Source organism: Plasmodium vinckei, assembly GCF_900681995.1.
Source record: "Plasmodium vinckei vinckei genome assembly, chromosome: PVVCY_14".
Classification (NCBI taxonomy): domain Eukaryota; phylum Apicomplexa; class Aconoidasida; order Haemosporida; family Plasmodiidae; genus Plasmodium; species Plasmodium vinckei.
The window spans coordinates 447,034-466,900 of record NC_051306.1 but is presented as its reverse complement, the minus strand read 5'-3'; the positions used below and the strand labels follow the sequence as shown (position 1 = coordinate 466,900).

The 19,867-nt window shown below is 21.3% G+C and overlaps 3 protein-coding genes across 3 annotated transcripts; all 3 read right to left on the bottom strand.

Moving 5' to 3' along the window:
* Positions 1–900: 900 nt before the first annotated feature.
* On the bottom strand, positions 901–6,609 carry PVVCY_1401250 (conserved Plasmodium protein, unknown function; the record flags this gene model as incomplete). The annotated part of the gene is made up of 1 exon (XM_008624900.2): positions 901–6,609. The coding sequence occupies one exon, from the start codon at positions 6,607–6,609 to the stop codon at positions 901–903; it is 5,709 nt and encodes a 1,902-aa protein (XP_008623122.2).
* A 1,377-nt stretch (positions 6,610–7,986) lies between these two features.
* On the bottom strand, positions 7,987–8,748 carry PVVCY_1401240 (septum formation protein MAF homologue, putative; the record flags this gene model as incomplete). Its single annotated transcript, XM_008624901.1, has 1 exon — positions 7,987–8,748. One exon carries the CDS (start codon positions 8,746–8,748, stop codon positions 7,987–7,989), a length of 762 nt encoding a protein of 253 aa, XP_008623123.1.
* A 712-nt stretch (positions 8,749–9,460) lies between these two features.
* On the bottom strand, positions 9,461–19,121 carry PVVCY_1401230 (conserved Plasmodium protein, unknown function; the record flags this gene model as incomplete). The annotated part of the gene is made up of 2 exons (XM_037634838.1): positions 9,461–18,456; positions 18,617–19,121. 2 exons carry the CDS (start codon positions 19,119–19,121, stop codon positions 9,461–9,463), a joined length of 9,501 nt encoding a protein of 3,166 aa, XP_037490883.1.
* Between the last annotated feature and the right edge of the window lie 746 nt (positions 19,122–19,867).

Here is a 19,867-nt window from a genome sequence, read left to right as displayed (position 1 = left end):
AAAAGACATAGTATGATTCATAATGCAAAATGTGATTAATATGTATATATCATGATATTGTTAATACTTAAGTGTCTGTTGATATAAAACTTTATTCAGAATAGTGTTATTATATGAGCATATTTCACAAAACAAAAGAAAATTTAATTTATTAAAAATTGTGAAAATTTTATAACACATTACTTAAATAATAACATGCAATTCCTTATAATTAATATTATATTTTGAGAGAACTAATCTGATATATATAATATTTTTTTTCTCCATGTATGCACATTTTTGCATAAAAGTATACCATTTAAAGACGGTTAAAAAATAAAATAAGTATCACAAATGAAAATATTCCTTATTTTATTTCTTTATTATGGTAAAAATATAAAAAATTAAAAATAACTTTATATGCCATTATATTATTGTTTATTTGTTTTTTAAAAATCACATATCATATATTCAAATGTGTAAACATTTTTATGGGTGTATATAGTCAAGAATTTACACTACAATTAATACAAAACAAAATGAAATACCAATACAAAATTATTATAAGAAAACAAAAAATATGCAAAAATTATTAATCTTAATATGTAATAATATTTCCTTGTTTGATATTTCACAATTAAAAACCTCAAATTTTATATTCAAGCTTAATAGAATCCACGGCTGCATGATAGGGTTTTATTATGATCCTAATTATCTCCTATACTATATTTCATTATGTTTCAAAACTGTAATATATATTCGACACTTTTTATAATGTTTAGTAAGGGTATATCTTTCTTTCTATTATCTTTAAGCATAATTTAAACACTATTATTATGAAAACAAAGATATTATTTTGTTCTATGGGAAATGCCCTAAAAAAGGTAAAAGCTTTGTTTTTTTTAATTGTTTGTTATATAATCATTTTGATTCTTCCTCGTTGTCAATGAAATTTATAGTTTGAGATAATAATCTATTATGGAATATATTGGATATATTTTCTTGGTCAACTTCTTTAAATTTCTTTAAATTATTATTTTCCTCATTATTTAATATATATTGGACATACTCAGAGTATTCTTCATTATCCTTAATATTATTTAAAGATTTTATATGAAATAAAATTAATTGTTTTTGTATTGGAGTTAAAAATAATTTGATCAAATCAATAAGCATAATAAGCTCTATATGATTGCACACTCCTTTCATTACAGTGAAAAACAAAAGATCAAACCAAATACTCGGATTTAATAAAAAGCTGGGGTTTTCTTCTCCATAATTTATTTTGTGATTATCTCCTATGCCAGTATTTGAACACATTTTATTACTAGCACAAGATTCCTTGTATTTTTGTGTATTATATTTATCACACATAATGTAGCAATATTTGCATATTTCTACTGTACTAAAATATGTGTTATCAAATAAAATTTTTTCAATTGATATATAATCATATTCTTTTGTATAACAATTTCGATTAAACAAATTTTGTTTGTTTTTAATTAAATGGAAATTGATAGAGTCTAAATTAAAATTGTCTTCATTATTTACATCCCTATTATTAAATATTTTATTCATTTTATTATCATTATTATAAATTGTATCAATTAAATAATAAAATTGATTTTCTTGTTCAATATTTTTTTTGGTGTCTTTTTCCCCCATTTTATTATAATGTATACCATTTTGTATAATTTGTTCATATATTTGATCTCTCTTTTTTTTTAATGTTAATTCGCTGATAAATGTTGATGAGTTTTTAGATAAAACAATGGCTAATAGTTTTGAGGCTATCATAAATTGCTTGTTCATATTAAGTGATATAATTTTTATTTTAAGTATCTCTTTTATTATATCAAATATTTTTTCCATTTTGTCTTCTAAATGATTTATATTCGATTTTTCTACATTTGGCAATTCGTCATTTTTTGTATAAAAATTTCCAAATATATCTTTTGCAACAACCACAGAATAATTCTTTAGGCTTATTAATTTATAGTATAATTTAATATATAAATCTATAGCTTCATTTCTATGCTTTATATTTTTTTCATTTAAATAATTTTTTTCTAAAACTATAAAATCAGAAAGTGATATTTTTTTTTTAATATGAACATTAGAAATGTTATTTAATAAAATATCTGGAAATAATAAATCTTTACACCCAATAAATTGTTTCATCTGAGCCAAATGAAAAATGACATGAAGAATAAGATTATGTGAACAAAAATTTGAACTTTTTAATGTGTTTAAACACTCTTCTGCTAGTTCAATAGATTTATCAAAATTTCCATTATTTTTTAACGAATCTGCTAATAAACACTTGCTTAGTAAAATAATAAAACTTGGCATTTTCCCTCGGATCGAATATTGTAATGATAAACTGTAATATTTTATTGCTCTGTGAAACTTATTTAAAGACATTAAAATATTCCCTAATAACATTAAAGAATATATATATATATAATGAAAACAAATATCGCTCAATGATGTTGTTATTATCTTATAACAGCACTCCGAATAATGTAATGCCTTTAACAAATATTTATTTTTTAAATCAAGATTGCTATCTGCCATATCAGTTTCTTCATTGTGATTACTTTTAATTATATTATCATTTTTTGTATTAATATTGTTATTGGAATCATTTTTTATTTCAACACTATTTGATTGGTTATAATAAAAATCAGACAATAATATATTACAAAAAAGTATGTTCATATTATATTTTCCATCATATCTTTCACTAAATATTGTAATAAGTTTATAAATTATTAAAGCGTCATCAATCTGTTTTTCTTTTATCTTGCATTGTAATATTAAAATAAGTATATCTCTTTTTAATGTACCTATATTCGGAATCATGTTATAAATATAGTAACATATTTTTAAACACTTTTGTATATAACCATGCTCAAAATGTAAATATGCTAAATATAAAAATGTTTTTGTTATTTCAAACACATTTTTATTAGCATTAATATTTAATAATAAATATATACATTTTTTAGTTTTTACGTAATTTATGCATTTCAATTTTTTATTAAGTATACAATGTGGGTGGCAAGGAATGTTATATTCGTAAATTAAACTTTTTATTTTTCCACATAACCCAACATTACATATATTATTTATATATAAAAAATCACTATTTTTTACATTGATAATATATGGGACATTTTCTTCTAATATACTATTTATCTTAAATTTTTCTTGGCTTATTGTATTGGAAAATAACTTTTCTATAATTCTAAAAGACAATGTAGAATATTTTGGAAAAGATGATTTACTTTTAGAATAAAATAAAGAAATATAACTATTTTCATATTTTATTGTTTCCATATTTTTATCATCACATTTCGAAAGAAGAATATCTTTTTCTTGTTGTATTTTTTCCATAAAATTTTGAATTTCTTTACGTTCTCGTTTTTTATCAGTACCATTGTTTTTGTCGCCACATTTTTTATTCGAGGAGTTATAAACATGTTTGTTTTTTTTTTTTTTTTGTGAGTCCATATTTATATCATTATTTTCTAATTTTAGTTTACTTTTATTCATATTGTTATTTCGGTTTTTTTCATTACCACTATTTGGGATAAAAATATGTTTAAAATCATCAACATTAGGAAATAACTGCTTTTCACATTTTGAATTAAAATTAGACATATCATCCAATGTTATTGGTAATCGAATTTTATAATTTTGTTTGCAATCTTCTTTAAAATAAATACCTAAATGATATTCTAAACATGATAATAGCCCATATGTTTCTATTTCTCGAATTTTTATATGATCATTTAAATTAATCTGAAATTTTTTAATACAATGTGGTATAAGAATATTATTCCAAAATTTTATACTACTATCACTATTCACATTTAAGGTTAAATTTATTAAATTAATTATCAATTTATGTGGTATTAATTCTGGATTTTTTTTACAATCTCTCAAACAATCTTTACAAAAACATATAAACTTATCTTTTTCGAATTTAACACATTTTCTATACCCCATCTGATCATTATCATCCTTTTCAAATAGGTCGACAAAATTAAATGTATCATCAATTTTGTTACATTCGTCATAAAACATAATATGTCTTTTTTCATTATTATTTATATTAGTAACATTTTTTATTTGTGAATTATTCTTATATGCTTTTTGAATGTTTTGATTTATTATCTCCATCTGGATTTCGTTATTCCCAAAATTAGACACATTTAGCACATTTGTTATATAATAGTGTATATTCTCATAATGTATAGATTTCAAGGTTCTACAAATTAATTCTCTACATATAATTTCGGAAAGGTATCCAGGTGTTTTTTTATTATTTAATATGCACCCTAAATTTCGAATGTTAACACCATGTGAATGATATACTTGAGTTATATCATAACTATCATTAAAATTTGGTATAAAATTTATTACTTTAGGTAAAATATAATTATCAATATTATCAAAACATTGTTTACTAACATTTTTTAAATGATACATATTATTTTTATTTTTTTCATCATTTTGTTCGAATTGATTTTCAGGTTTTATATTAATTGCAAGTGTTGTATTACATAAAGACCCCCCTTCGTGATAATATTTTATATATTCATATCTCAATCTCGTAATAAAATTATCTTTATTAGTGTTTGAAATAATTGGAGGTAATATTTCTTCTGTTCCTCTAATTATATATAAATTATCTATAACTGATTTAAATAGTTTTACATTATTTAGAGATTTTAATATTCTACTTTCAAAATAATTTGACATTCCAAAAGGTAAAATACAGCAACTATAATTTACATAACCACTCATTTTTATTAACTGATCATATAATATACGATCATAATTTTCGATTTCTACCATTAGTCGTTCATAAAATATTTTTTTTTTTTTTAAAGTATCTTCACTATTGTTCGCCAAATTATTTTCCGAAGACTTTTTATAGGAATTTATTTCACTATAGCTATAATTACATTCTTTTTTATTATCTAAAATATGGCTGTTTTTGTAATTTTCATTATCATCGTTATCTATATCACTAGAGGTATCTGTAATTTCAACATTTTCATATATGTCTTTAATTACATCAATTGGGATATAATCGTTAGTTAAAGGCATTAATGGCTCTGAAATTACTCGCATACCCATAAAATCAATTTGGCTAGCTATAGGTAAAGAAAATTTGGAATCATTTTTCAAATTAAATATACAATCACATAACACATTTTTTCCCTTAAGATCATTACTATATATTTTTCTTGCTAAATTATAACTAATATTATTTTTTTTACTTCCCAAAACTACAGTAAAAACAAGACTATCAAATAAAAATAATAAATCGTCATCAAATTTGGGTTTATAAATATTATAAATATGAGGATAATTATCTTCAGTTACTTTAATAAAGCATGTTTTAAACATATTAATAAGATTGTTACAATTTTCATTTTCGTCATTAATACTATTACTAGTATTGTCAATATCCTGATCTTTATTAAAATAATTATTAACTTTGTTATTGGTTAAAAATAATGAATATATAAGTCCACATGCTCCTATATTACTAGACATGTGAAATAACTCTAACTCATTATAAAAGATTCTTTCATACTCCCCTTCTGTTTTATCATCATGAATATAATTTTTTAATCCACAAATATTTCGAAAAGAATAATTTATTCTATCATGCCAATTAGAACTTAAATATGATTTTTCATTTTTACACAACAAATTATATAAAGGATGGCATACATCAATATTATAGCTTCTTGATGGTTTTACATATTCTACTAAATTATTAAATATTTTAATTTTATTATTTAAAAATTTTGACTTTTTCTTTTGTATTATATTATTTTTATTTAAGGAATTATTTTCACAATTAGATTGAGCATCGTTTGATGTTGTATTACTGAAACTGTGTGAAAGATTACTATTATAAGTAAAGCTTGTTATTTGATTATTTTCATTACTCTCCTTTTTGCTCGCTTTGTCTAATAATTTTTTTATATATGGAATATTAATTTGATCTATTTCTACTCTGTAATTATACTCTGTTGTTTTACTACTTTCAGTTTCGTCTTTATGCCTTTTTGATAAATCATTTTCCACTTCTTTGTCAACTTTCAAGTATTTTGTCTTATTTATATTTGAGTTACTTATTTTTTTATTAAAATTATTTGTTTCACTTTTGTTAACATGAGACTTGCTTTTTTCTTTTATTTGTGTCGATGCTTTTTTGTTATTATTAATTTTGTTTAGAGGTTCAAAATTATTATAGTTTTCTATATTACCACCTTTATATACAAACTTAAATTTTAACCCATTATCATTAACAGTATTAGGCTTATTATTTTTTTTAAATAAATTTCTTAATTTTTTGCATTTAAATAACTCACTTGTTTTATCTAATATGTTTTGTATTACACCTTTATCGTCTATATATGTCCTAATTGGTGGTTTTTTATTTGGTAATTTACTATTTTTTGGGTTATGGTATTTTGAAATTGGTGAATTCGCTATTTTTTTTATAGTTGTCTTATTAAAATTGTGATGTTTGCCATTAGGCTCTTGGTTTAATAGGCCATTATTTGTTACTGTATCCTTTATTCTATAAGCAGTAGCCATATTTATTTTTTGAGGATAAAAAAGTTTCTTTAAACATATATATTTTTCTCCGACTACTTACTTTCAACGTATTTTCTTCTTCCTTTTTTACCTCCTATGAAAATGTATTTCTATTTATGCAATTTTTATTATCTTTTAAGTTGTATTTTCTATATACTTGTTTTTTAACAAATAGGTAAATACCACTCTTAGCTATCTTTATACGACATTATTTAAAAATGGAAAATTACAAAAAAAAAATACTAACTTATATGTATATACACAAGAATTATTAACAAAAGGTTAGTTCTTAATAGTCTATGCACATATATTTTACTAATTTATTTATTTTTATTACTGCAAATAAATGAATATGTGTAAGCTTGTTAACGTTGCAAAGTTATGTAAGTCTGCAAGTTGACTGTTGATCGATTTTAAAAATTCATATGAAAAAAATATATAGATATATTCATTAATTTCAAGAACAAATATTATTTATGACGTATTTAAAAAATGATACAAAAATTTAATAAACTATAAAATTTTAATTTATATAGGCTGTCTACATAAAAATGTTTGATGATATACAAGCATGTTATAATATATACATGTGTATGCGGATTGAATTATTCAAACTATACGAAAATTTATTCTTCATTTATACTTAAAGAATTAGGTGCATTCTAATCAAACATATAATTTTTATGGTCATTTATTTTTGAAAAAATATAAATAATATTTTTTGTAGACAATGTGCATTTATTCAAATATACGAAAATTCGAAATCATTAGTTCTTATGACGGAGTATATATGATTATTTTAGTTTTTTTTAATTTTCTTTTATTGTATAATGTTGTATTTATAAAGAAAATACCAAATCATAATTATGCACCCATATAGTATGCATGCATACACTATATACATATATAGCAAATATGTATGCACCTATTTTTTACATTTTTACTTTCTTTTTGTATTCTCATTTTGACCACTATATACATATATATTACCCCAGTTTTGTTGCTTATAGTATGCCTGCAAAACAGTGCATGTTGTTTTTCTTTACTTTCCATATTAAGTTGTATATCTCATTGTTAAGACATATTAAAATTTAATATACTTTGGAAATATATATCTATATATTCCCTCTTTTTGCATACTTCACTACTTTGATAGTGCATTTTTTGTAAACAATATTTTTACGGCGTGATTACTATATAGTTCGTTATAAAGTGCCTAATGGTCATATATATTACTTATTTCGATTTAAAGTTAAAAAAATTAGTGAAATTTACAAAAAAAAAATGCATACGAAGAAACTATTCATATATAAATATACTTGTTTTTATATAAATTCCAAAAAAAATAAAAAGGTTTTGATAAATATTGTAAAAATGTTAATACAAAATTTTATTTTCAAGAAATAATTTTGCCAAAGTTTTGGATAATTTATGTATAGGTAATCCCATAACATTATAATAACATCCATCAATTTTTTTAATAAATTGACTTCCTATCCCTTGAATTGAATAAGCACCAGCTTTATCATATGGTTCATTTGTTTTTAGATATTCTGAAATATCATTTTCATGTAAATTATCAAAATATACATTGGTTTTTTCAACAAATGTAATAGGTGTCTTAGTTTTATACAAAAATATACACACAGCCGTATATACACAATGAATGTTATTTGATAACTTTGTTAATATTTTATGAGCATCATTTTTATCCAAAGGTTTTTCTATTATTTCATTATTTAACGTAACAATAGTATCACAAGAAATAATTATATTAGGCAATGGATCATAATAGCTATTAATAGATTTCATTTGATAATTATAAGTCTGATCTGTATTATTATTATTTTTTAGATCATTTTTTTCCTTATCATCGGTTTTGTTATTATTAAACCAAATATGTTCTGCTACATTTAATCCTTTTCTCAAAGCATTCTCTTTAACATACTCTTCAGCAGTGGGAAACGATTTTTTATCTAAATCTTCTTTAAATCCTGACTCACAAATATACATATTTTTTATTCCTGTTAATCGCATTAACTCTATTCTCCTAGGGGATTTACTAGCTAATAATACGAAGCATTTTTTCTTATCCTCCAAAATATTTCCCAACCCTAAAACGCTTGAAGAACATTCCATTTTGTTTTCTTACAAATTTCTGGCAAAATAAATTGGGTAGTAAAATATAAAATAGAGGAAAAAATGGATATATAAAAATAAAGAATATATTCAAATATATAGGAAAATAAATATATATACAAATAAGTTTACGAATAAATAATATATAGAAAAATTGTTGGTAAATAAGCAGTATTATTCAGATTTCTACGTATAGAAAAATGTCGTATATAAATATTATTTTAATTTAATTTATTTTGTTAACGGTTCTTGGAAAAAGTAAATGAGTGTAGTCAATATATTGATTTTTATCATTTTACATTTTCAAGATTGATAAAAAATTTATTTCATTCTGTTTAAAAAAATAACAAAATCATCACATGTATTACAAAACAATTGCATATTTTTTTATTTAATTGTGCAATTTTTAGAGACGGGGTTTTATTATGTATCAAAAATAAAAGAATATCTATTATATTTCAAAGAATTGATAGTTAGAAAATGTTACTAAAAAATACAAAAAATATAACAAAAAAAAACATTCATGTATCTTATCTATATGTATGTATATATACACATTTTAGAAAAAACATTCCAATGTTTTATTTATAGTGATAAAAAAAAATGAAATATTATGTGAATTGATTAAAATGGGGATAAACAGTAATGATCATATATGCTTCAATTTTGTTATTTTGTTTGATTATCTTCGTTTTTTGTTAAAGCTAGTCTATTAATTTACAAAACTAAAATCTAATTTCTCTCCAACGCTTTTACCTTTTTGGTTATTTTGTTTTTCTAAATCAATAGATTCCTTTATCAAATTATATATGAGTAATTTTTCTTTTGCATTTATAAGAGAAAGAATATCTTTAAAGAAGTTTGGATTTTTAAATGCTATATTTCTAAAAATGTTAATTGATTCTTTAAAATATAAGGTCATATTATTATCAGCAATATATATTTCATACTTTGTAAAATTATTTAGTTCGTTGTTTTGATAGTTTAAAAAATCCCAATGTTTTTCTTGGCTTATTTCATATATTAAATAACTTTTTGTTATTGTTATATTTTCCCTTTTGCATAAATCTATAACTTTATAAATAAAGGTTATAAATGGAATTAATATCTTATTTGTTATATTTAAATTACTAAAAAATACATCAAAAAGGGTTTTTAATACTTTTATTGAATAACAAATAACATCTTCTATATAGGAATTGATTGATATTAATTTATTTGGTGAAGTATTGTCTATTGGAAAATTTGTTATAAATATAGGCATCATTCCATTTTTTATCACATTACATATAAAATAAAAAATAAATGATTCTTTATTATTTTTTATTAAAGATAAGATATTTTGTATAATATTTATTGAGGATATAATAATATGTTTTCTATTATTATTTATGTGTGAAAGTTTGATGTCTATATCGTTTATTTTATTACAAGGGGTATTGCTAGTACTGCTAATTTCATTGTACGTTGTTCCATAAAAATACATACCTTTCATTATGTTCAAAATTGATATAAACAAATCCAAACTTTGCTTGTCATAATAAGACTTACATGTATCATCCATCATATCAGTAGAGCTAACAAAGTGTATAAAGACAATTATTTTTATATATTCCAATTTTAATTTTTTTAAATCTTCTCTTTTCAAAAAGTCTATAATACGTTCATTATAATTTTGTTTTATTTTTGTTAAATAATTATTTATATTATTTATTGAAGAATATTGGAAATATAATTTTAATAACTTACTTAACAATTTTTCGTCTAATAATAAGTTCATTTTTTCTAAAAATAATTTTTGTAACAATAATATAATTTTCTCTTTAAATTTACTATCATTTATTTTGTTTAAAATAATATAACAATTTAAAAATGTGTTCCATAATAATTTTGCATTCTCTACATTATTAATATTTTTACTATTTAAAAATTTGCTTACAACATATATACTTAGGGTGTAAACTTTATGTATTACCACCTTATCTATTTTTTCAATTTTATTTTCTATAATATTATTATGTATCTCTGATATAAATTCTAATACTATATGTAAGTTATTCTCATTTATATAAGAAACTGTATATTTTAATATATAGTGTAATGTTGTCCTTAAAAATGCATTTTTTTTCATTTCTTCAAGACTATTAATATTTTTGTGATCATTGTTTTCGAAATTTTCAATATTAGACTCATCGTTGTTGGATTTCTCATTCTGTTCATTTATATTATTGTCCTTACTATCATAATTTGCATCATTGTTTTGGTTATCTCTCGATGAAATTTCTTTTACCTCATTAATATCTTCATCTTCAGTCCAGCCAATCGAAATTAAGTAATTAAAAATAAATGAAAAATATATTTCTCGTGTTTTTTCATTTATATTTTTTATACAATCCTTCAAAATGTAAAGTATGAACAAAATAAATGTTCTAAAAAAAAAATAATACTTTTTTTCCAATATTATATTCTTCCTTACTACATTTAAAAATTTAATAATAATTGGGAATGCAGAAAAGTAAAAAAGAGATAAAGATCGAGCCTTTTCATTTACACATGTAAAGAAATTATGAATAATATTCAAATCCTTTTCATTTTGTATTTTACTATTATTGGCTTCTGATGACCATAAATACAAAATCATAGTATCGTATAAAATATAGCTAAGATTTTTTATAACACAATTCATGTTAAAATTTGTTAAATTATTTTGAGCTTCTTCATTATTTATAATATAATAACAAAATGATTTATAAATAAATAGAAAATACACACATGCATCAAATTCTGAAAAGAATAGCGATGTATCTATTACATTTTTTTTATTCATTAATTTAATAGCACTTTTTATTATTTCGGTAAGTCCTTCAGAATAATTATCAATACTACTTTGACAACCACTACTGTTGGTATTTCCACTTTCCCAGCTCCAACTATTTCCAAATGAAGCACTGATTTTGTTTGTACTATCTTTTATTGTAAAATGGAAAAAATATTTTATAAGTTTAGTGTTAGAATTGCACAATTTTATATCATTAAGAAATAAAAATAAATTATATATATCAAATAATGGATATAAAAAGAAATGAGAAAATTGTTGAGCTTCACCATTTCGTTCATTTTTTTTGATACTATTTGCATCTTCATACTTGTTATTATCATTAATATATATATATTTAAATGATTCGAAATATGTTTTTAAAGATGCCAAAATATTTATTTCATAATTTTGTAATAAAAGAATTTCATTATTAGTAGATAACTCATCAATAATAATTTTAGAAAATTTGAAAATGTTTAAATAAACAATTAATACTTTGATAGAAAGCTTAGACAATTTATAAAACTTTATTCCATAGTTTATATTATGTAATATCACTTTTAGTAATACATCAAAATTATCATATAATGAAAATTTATCAATAATTTTTTCAATATTCACATTTTTTTTTAAGCTTCCTTTATCTATATTTTGAGAATTACTTAAACATTCTCTTATCTCGATAATGCGCTCAATATTTTCAAGTCTCTTTACCATTTCATCCTTATTTTTTATATATAAATTTTTATTTTCATATATGCTACTATAATATTGTGTGTTTTCCTTTTCGTCATTATAGATCATATGTTTTGAAGTTGTATTATTATCAAGACTATCAGTATCTTGGGTTCTATTTCGGAAGTTATTTTTTTCATTACTATTTTGTCTAGAGTTTCGAAAGCTCCCAACACTAGCATTAGAAGAAAGCCCATTTGATGTTTCATTAAAATTGTTTGTATCAACAGGAAAGGCTATATTCTGATTCATTTTTCCACCCATTTTTATTTCTTTAACACGTGATGGCAATTTATTTTGATTATCCTTATAAATTATAATTTCTTTAAGACGCTTTTTTAAATAATTCGAATAATAGGAGTCATTATGAATATAACTATAGGATGAGTATGTTATTGATTCCAAAAAAAATAATAATAATTTCATAACAAATAATTTAGTTTGATATGAAAATGTGTAATGAATGTTCATTGTTTCAAATATATTAAAATATAATGATTTTTTATTATTTAAATTTCTTTTTATATAATTTTCATCCAAGAAATCTATATGAATGTTAAAGTAAAAATTCTCAATAAATATGGATGTGTAAAAAATAGCGTTTTTTTTTTTGTTCTCATTTAATACTAGTTCACTTGTTAATAAATTATTTTCTTTGTCGTTTTTTGTATCATCCAAATTTTTGTTATAAGAATTTTTATCACATTCAGAATTTTCAATGTTATATTTTTTTATATCATAATGAATTATATTTTTCACATTTAATATATTTTCAAATAGATTTATCCACTCCTTGACGTTAAAAAATGCATATTTAAGTATCCTATATTTTAATATATTAAATAAACATTTCTTTATCATTTTTATGTCATTATCATCATCATTAATAAAGAAATTATAAAGAGCTATAATATAATAATCGAAGTTTTCATGCATAGGAATATATATCTTTTTCTTCATCAGTTTTAGTAGACATATGCTTGCATTTTTTATTAATTTAGTTTTATTAGAAACAAAAATGGTCTTTTGTATAAGAATAGAAATTTTGGTCATAAACTTTTTCATCTTACTTTTTTTGTACAAATCAAACAAGCTATTAATTATCTTAAAAAACTGTTTGTTGATTTTTTTTTCAAAAGAATTAAGCATTATTTCAAAAATTGTAAAAATTTGTTTTTCTATTTCTTTGTAATATTTTTTACTTTTTCTAACACGTTTTACACTCTTTTTATAATTTTCATTTGTATCATTCTTTATTGTATCATGTATTTTTTTATTTTCCAATTTTATTCTCTTTTTAAGAGTTCTCATTAAATTGTTGAAAAACACTAATACCCATTTGGCTTTCTTAATTTTAAAATTGTAAATATCCATATTTTCATTTTTCAATATATATGCCAGAATTATGTCTAAACAATCTTTTATTCTGTCTACACTAATTTTTCCGTTGGATTTTTTTATTATCAAATTAAAATTTCTTAAAACGTAGATAAATATATTTTTTTCTTCCGGAATTATTTTTAGCATATTTAGCAAAATATCAAATAGTTTGAAAATATTTTTTTCATTAATTAATGCATTTTCGTTATTTTCTTCTTCGTTTAATACTGTGCTACCATTATTATTCTCTTCATTTTCTGTCTTTATCTTTTTATCGATTTGTTTGGGATTTTTATTTTGAGCAATGAAATTTTTTTTTTTTCCTCCTTTCTTTGTTTTCTTATTTTTGCTCGGGTTTACTGTTAAACCATTTGAATAAATATGTGTTGAAGAAGCATTAGTGCAATGCTTTATGTTGGAAGTATCGAGCTTAAAAATCAATTCCTTTTCATTTTGTTTTATAATAGAAGAAATATTTAAAAAGGGAATATCAAGAATTGAATTATTATTCGCAATTTTATCATTATTTTTTATGTTTATATATTTTTCTATATTACTATTTCCAAGGGTAAAAGGTTGTTGATAATAATTGATTGGTTCCCTTTTTGTTGTCTTTTTTTTACCATTTATTTTAAAGTAGGATAAAATTATATTATTAATTAAAAAGGAAAAAATAACATATAAATTATTTTCCTTATTCATGTGCTTTGAAAAAAAATTATAAAGCTTTATAGACAAATTTATAATATGCGAATTTATTTCACTATTATTGTGACTAATAAAATATCCCATAAGTTTTATGATTAACACATTCAATAAGCCATTGTTGTTATTCATTTGATTTAATAATTTAATTATAGGTAATATGTGTTTAAATAATTTGGCCTTATTTTTATTATGCGCTTGATTTTTTAAAAATCTGTCGAGTATTAATAAATAAACCATTACTTCGTTCCTATTTAAATCCACATTTAAAATACACCTAGATATGTTTTTAATAATTTTCATGAAAAATTTTGATTTTTTTAAATATAATTCGAGGATTTCAATTATATTGATTAATGTTAATTTATAATATGTATTGTAATTGTTTGATAAAATATTTAATATGTCTAACTTTTCTATGTTGCCATATAATAATGGGGATTTGTTATTATAATCGCTTGGAATTTCATTTTGTGCTTTCTTCTTATTTTTTTTGCAATTAATTTTTTCTTTTTTTAATATACTTATTATCAAATTGCTAAAATCATTTTTATCTTTATTTTTTACAAAATCAATCATATAATTTAGGAAAAAATCAAAATACACCTTTTCGGTTTCCTTTCCTTTTGCTATGGCTTCATTTATGTTCATTAATTCTTTTTCCCTTTCATTACATTCTAAAGACTCTGTTTTGGGATAATTTAATTTACCAATATTCCCACTGCAATTATTTATATCATTTGATTTAGAATAATTTATCATATGTTCTTTGGCTGTTTCACATTTATTCAACTCTTTTTTCTTCGTTTCCTTTTCTGGGGCTAAGTTTATTTCAAGTTTTTGATACTTTATAAAAATTGTAATTTTGTATATAATTTTTATTAAATATATAGCAAATATGAGAAGAATGTTTTCTATATTTACCAACCTACACATTTGTGTAAAACCATATTCATAAAAGTAAAACATTTTTATTTCTTTTTTTTTAGTAGTATTTTTATTATAAATTTTTTTCTCCATTTTTTGAATTACAGCATTTGTACTCAAATATTTTTTTATTTTTTTGGTATCTTCATCGTCGTCATTTTTCGATATAGACTTAGCAACTTGATCTTCATTATTCTCTTCTTCCAAATTATCACTATGATGATATTCTTTAGTAATATGATGAAATTTATGAAATAATTCAAATAAAGTATTTACTATTTTGTATATATGATCAAAAAAAAGAAATGTAACAATTTCAGATGATAAAAATATATAAATAATTTTCAAAACATATACTAAAATAAATAAATTATCTACTAGAAAAAAATTCGAAGAGTTCATTTTTTTTTTTTTAATCTGCTCTTCATAAGATTTAACAAAACACTCTATTCTGTCTTTATGAACTTCACTTATCATTTCATTTAGTATATCAATCAAAAGCCGAAAAATAGCATTACCATATAATATTTGATAAATAGCCCTATAATATTTTATATTATTACAACTTGAAAAAGAGTTTCTAAAAGCGGTATTATTTACCTCTAAACTTTTTGTCGTAGCAATATTTTTTTTCTCTAATATACTTTGATCAAAATATTTACTATAATGCTCAGTGGAAATCAGTTCATTAATTATAATGAAGACTATAGAATGCATTAATGAATATGAGATAATTCTCCTTAATTCATTTATTGTTTTTAATGGATGTACTTGACTTTTTGATAGAAACAATTTACATATGTCAAATATAGACACTATCAAATTGTCTAAATGATATATTTTATAAAATGATATAGATTGATAAATAATTTTTTTTAATGTAACTGAACTTATTATAAGAATACTGACTTGCTTTTCCACATCATCAAATGTATCTAATGTTAAAGAGGTCATAAAATTTGCATTAATTATAGTTATATAATTAACTAATAGTGATATTAAATTATATATATAATATGGGAATTTTTGAAAAATATTTAGAAATAAAATTATAATATATCTTACTATATCTATATCAATATGTATACCGTTCATGTTATTTATTATATTTTTAATAAGTTTTTCATATTTTCGATATTTTTCTTTTTCTATATTATCATTTATTATAATTTCATTATATAAAATTATTAAAACTTTTAGTATGATGTTATTTTTTTTTCTTTCATTTACATCACTTGCTACGTTATTATTTAATATGAGATAATTCTTTATTTGGTTTTCTAAGAAAATACGGATCTTTAAATCTTCAAGCGATTGTTTTTCTATTCCCTCATTCTCTTCATCTGCATCATTATTATCCTCCATTGACTTTCTTTTCATTATCCCTTTATCTTCCTCATCACACCTTTTCACATATATATCACTATTTATTTTTCCTTTTAAATCATCGTTTTCATAATTTCCTTTACCTCCTTTCTTGCAATCACTATTTTCTTCATTCCTTATATTTTGTGTTTCTAAATTTGTTTTATTAACACAAGTAGAATTGCTTAAAGAGTCTTTTCTTAACATATCTTTACGTTTTTCATCTCGAGGAATGTTAGAGGCTTTTTCGTTTTTATCAACAGATTTTTTTTCTTTTCTTTCTACACTTTTGTGATTTTTTCGGCTTATAAATATATTATCGTCGCTAGTTTCATCACAAAAGTTTTTGGAATTATTTTCATATTTTTGATTATAGCTATTTTTACATTTTTCATTTCGTTGTAACTTTTTTTTTTTTTCTTTTATTATTGTATAAGTGTCTTTTTTTCGGTGTCTAATTAATTGTTTTATTATTTTTATTGAATAAAATATCAAATGCTTTATTTCAAAACAGTTTGAAATATTGTTTGTATATAAAGGGGATTTTAAGTTTTTTTTTTTTGCACAATTTGAACAGACAGTATTTATAAGGCTGAGAAAATATTTTATAATTTTTATTATTGATTTTTCCGAAAATTTTTTAGAACAAAATAATACATTTTTAAAGGATTCAAATAAAATTATTCTCAATAAAGTATTATGGATCAAAGAATTATATATTTTTAAAACTCGTTTATCTTCAGAAGGTGTTACATTTAATTCATCACAATTTATTTCTTCTCTATTCATCATAAACTTATAATCTATTTCTAATAAGTGATTTATAAAATTATCTTGATTAACATTTGTAGAGGAATACGATGATAACTTTTCTTGGTTTTTTGTGGTTTTAAAAAACTCATATTTATTAAATTTGGCTTTTTGACAATTTCGATGAGCATTGCTCATGATAAGAAAACTATATAATACTACTTCATCAAAATAATTATATTTTTCAAGGACTTTTAAAAAATATAACTTCTTTACCCATGTGTAATCATGATAAGTATCTGAAAAAATATTTAATATAATATTTTTGAAATAATTAATGAATGATTGGAAATTATAAATAGACAAAGGGTTTTTTCTTTTTTTTATAATTTTTTTATTAAATTCGTTATTATTTTGAAAGAAAAACCCATTAATATTTTCTGGGCTAACATAATTTTGTTCCTCTTTTTCTTCTACTTTTATTTTATTTATTTTTGAGATAATTTCATCTGTTGCTATTTTTAAAATATCTGTAAAAAAATAGGATTTTTTTTTTTCATCATCATATTCATTTCTTTTATTTTTATCATAAAATTTATTGTTTGTTATTTCAGGTATATCCTCTATACCATCAATATTTTCTTTTACATTATTTTTAATTAATAATAAATTATTACTTTTATTATATTTTATATTAACCAAATTACTGAATATAACACTAGCCAATTTAATAATATATTTAACATTTATTATATTTTTGTATTTATTAAAATTTATACTATCAATTATATAACTTATAAAATATTCACATTCTATAATAGAATATTCAGGATGAACTATAAAAATATTTCTAAGGCATTTTATTATTTTACTTTGACTCAATTCTTCTTTATCACTTATTTCTCTTTTCATAAGCTTATATATTTTTTCACTTTCTACACTATTTATTGATAGTGTTTTTATTATTTTATTCATACACAAAAAATAAAAATATTTCAATTCTGCATTGTTTGATCGCTTTACCTTTTCTATAAAAAACAATGTTAATAGTGTGTGGGAATGTAATACAAAATAGGAATGATCAGGCAAACAAATCGAACAAAAATATGTATATCTTGTTATGCACACACACAAGCACACACAATAATATCTTTGTACATATTTTATTTACATATTTATTGTCATTACTTGAGTATTCGATTAAGGAGGGAATATGAGGGATTATCGCTGATTTGAATTTAGACAAAACCAAAGAAGTTAGCAAAATTACATTTTTTGATAAGTTTTCATATATGATTTTTGATTCGGAAAGGGGATTAGATAAACTTTTATAAAAAGTAATCTCGAATATTTCATTAAAATGCTTATTGATATTATAGTCTATACATGCATATAGTTTTATATACCATACTTTTAATAGTTTTAAAATAAAATTGTGATTATTTTTTTTTAATATTAATACTAAGTTTTTATCCAAATTTTCAAAAGTTTCTATAAGATGTTTTTTTTTCACTCCATCTATTATACTGTTTATGATTAGCAAATTTTTTATAATCCGAAAATTTGCAATGTTGCTTCTTGAACTTGATATAGTTTCATACTCTTTTATCATAAAATAATAATTTTTTTCTAAACTATTATAGTCATTGATATACTTCTTATCCATTTTTAAGGAGTTAGGGTTTAAATCCATTTTTAGTCTATTTTCCCCTTTTAATTTTTTTTATTATCAACAAAATTGTTAAATTATATATCCAAGCTTAATTGAGTTGGCGTATTATCAAATTGTAGAAACAAAATAACTTAGACCATTAATCAATGGCTAAGATATGTTTGTAAAATCGGAAACTTAAGGTTCCATACTGGCAATATTGCATATATATATATATATGTATTATACACGTTTATATAGGTACTTATGAAAATAATAATTTAATGTTCGAAATACTCTTACATAGTATTATGACAAAATATCAAAACTTGCAAATACTCAAAAATGGGAAAATACATTTTGAAATACTTTTATAATTTCAATATTCATCATATTCATCGAAAAAAAATAAAAAAGGAAAATTTAAATATAATAATTGGGGAATGGTGTATAAACTTATTATTACAAAATTTAACTTTGCTAGATAAATAAATATGTATATATAAATATACTGTGTATGTGTTTATATGAAATATTGCTATATATCCCAAATAAATATAATGCTATTTATTCACTTGAAATAATTACATGTAAAATAAGAATAATTCCCTTGAATTAATTATATTATGATAATAAAAATATATTTCGTAAAATATTTATTTAAGGTTTTATCTATTTAAAAAATATGATATATTCAAATGTTAAGGAAGAATAAAAATGTATAGAAAATGAAGCAATATAGAATATCCTAAATTTTATACCAAACCAACAAAATAACTACTTTGCAT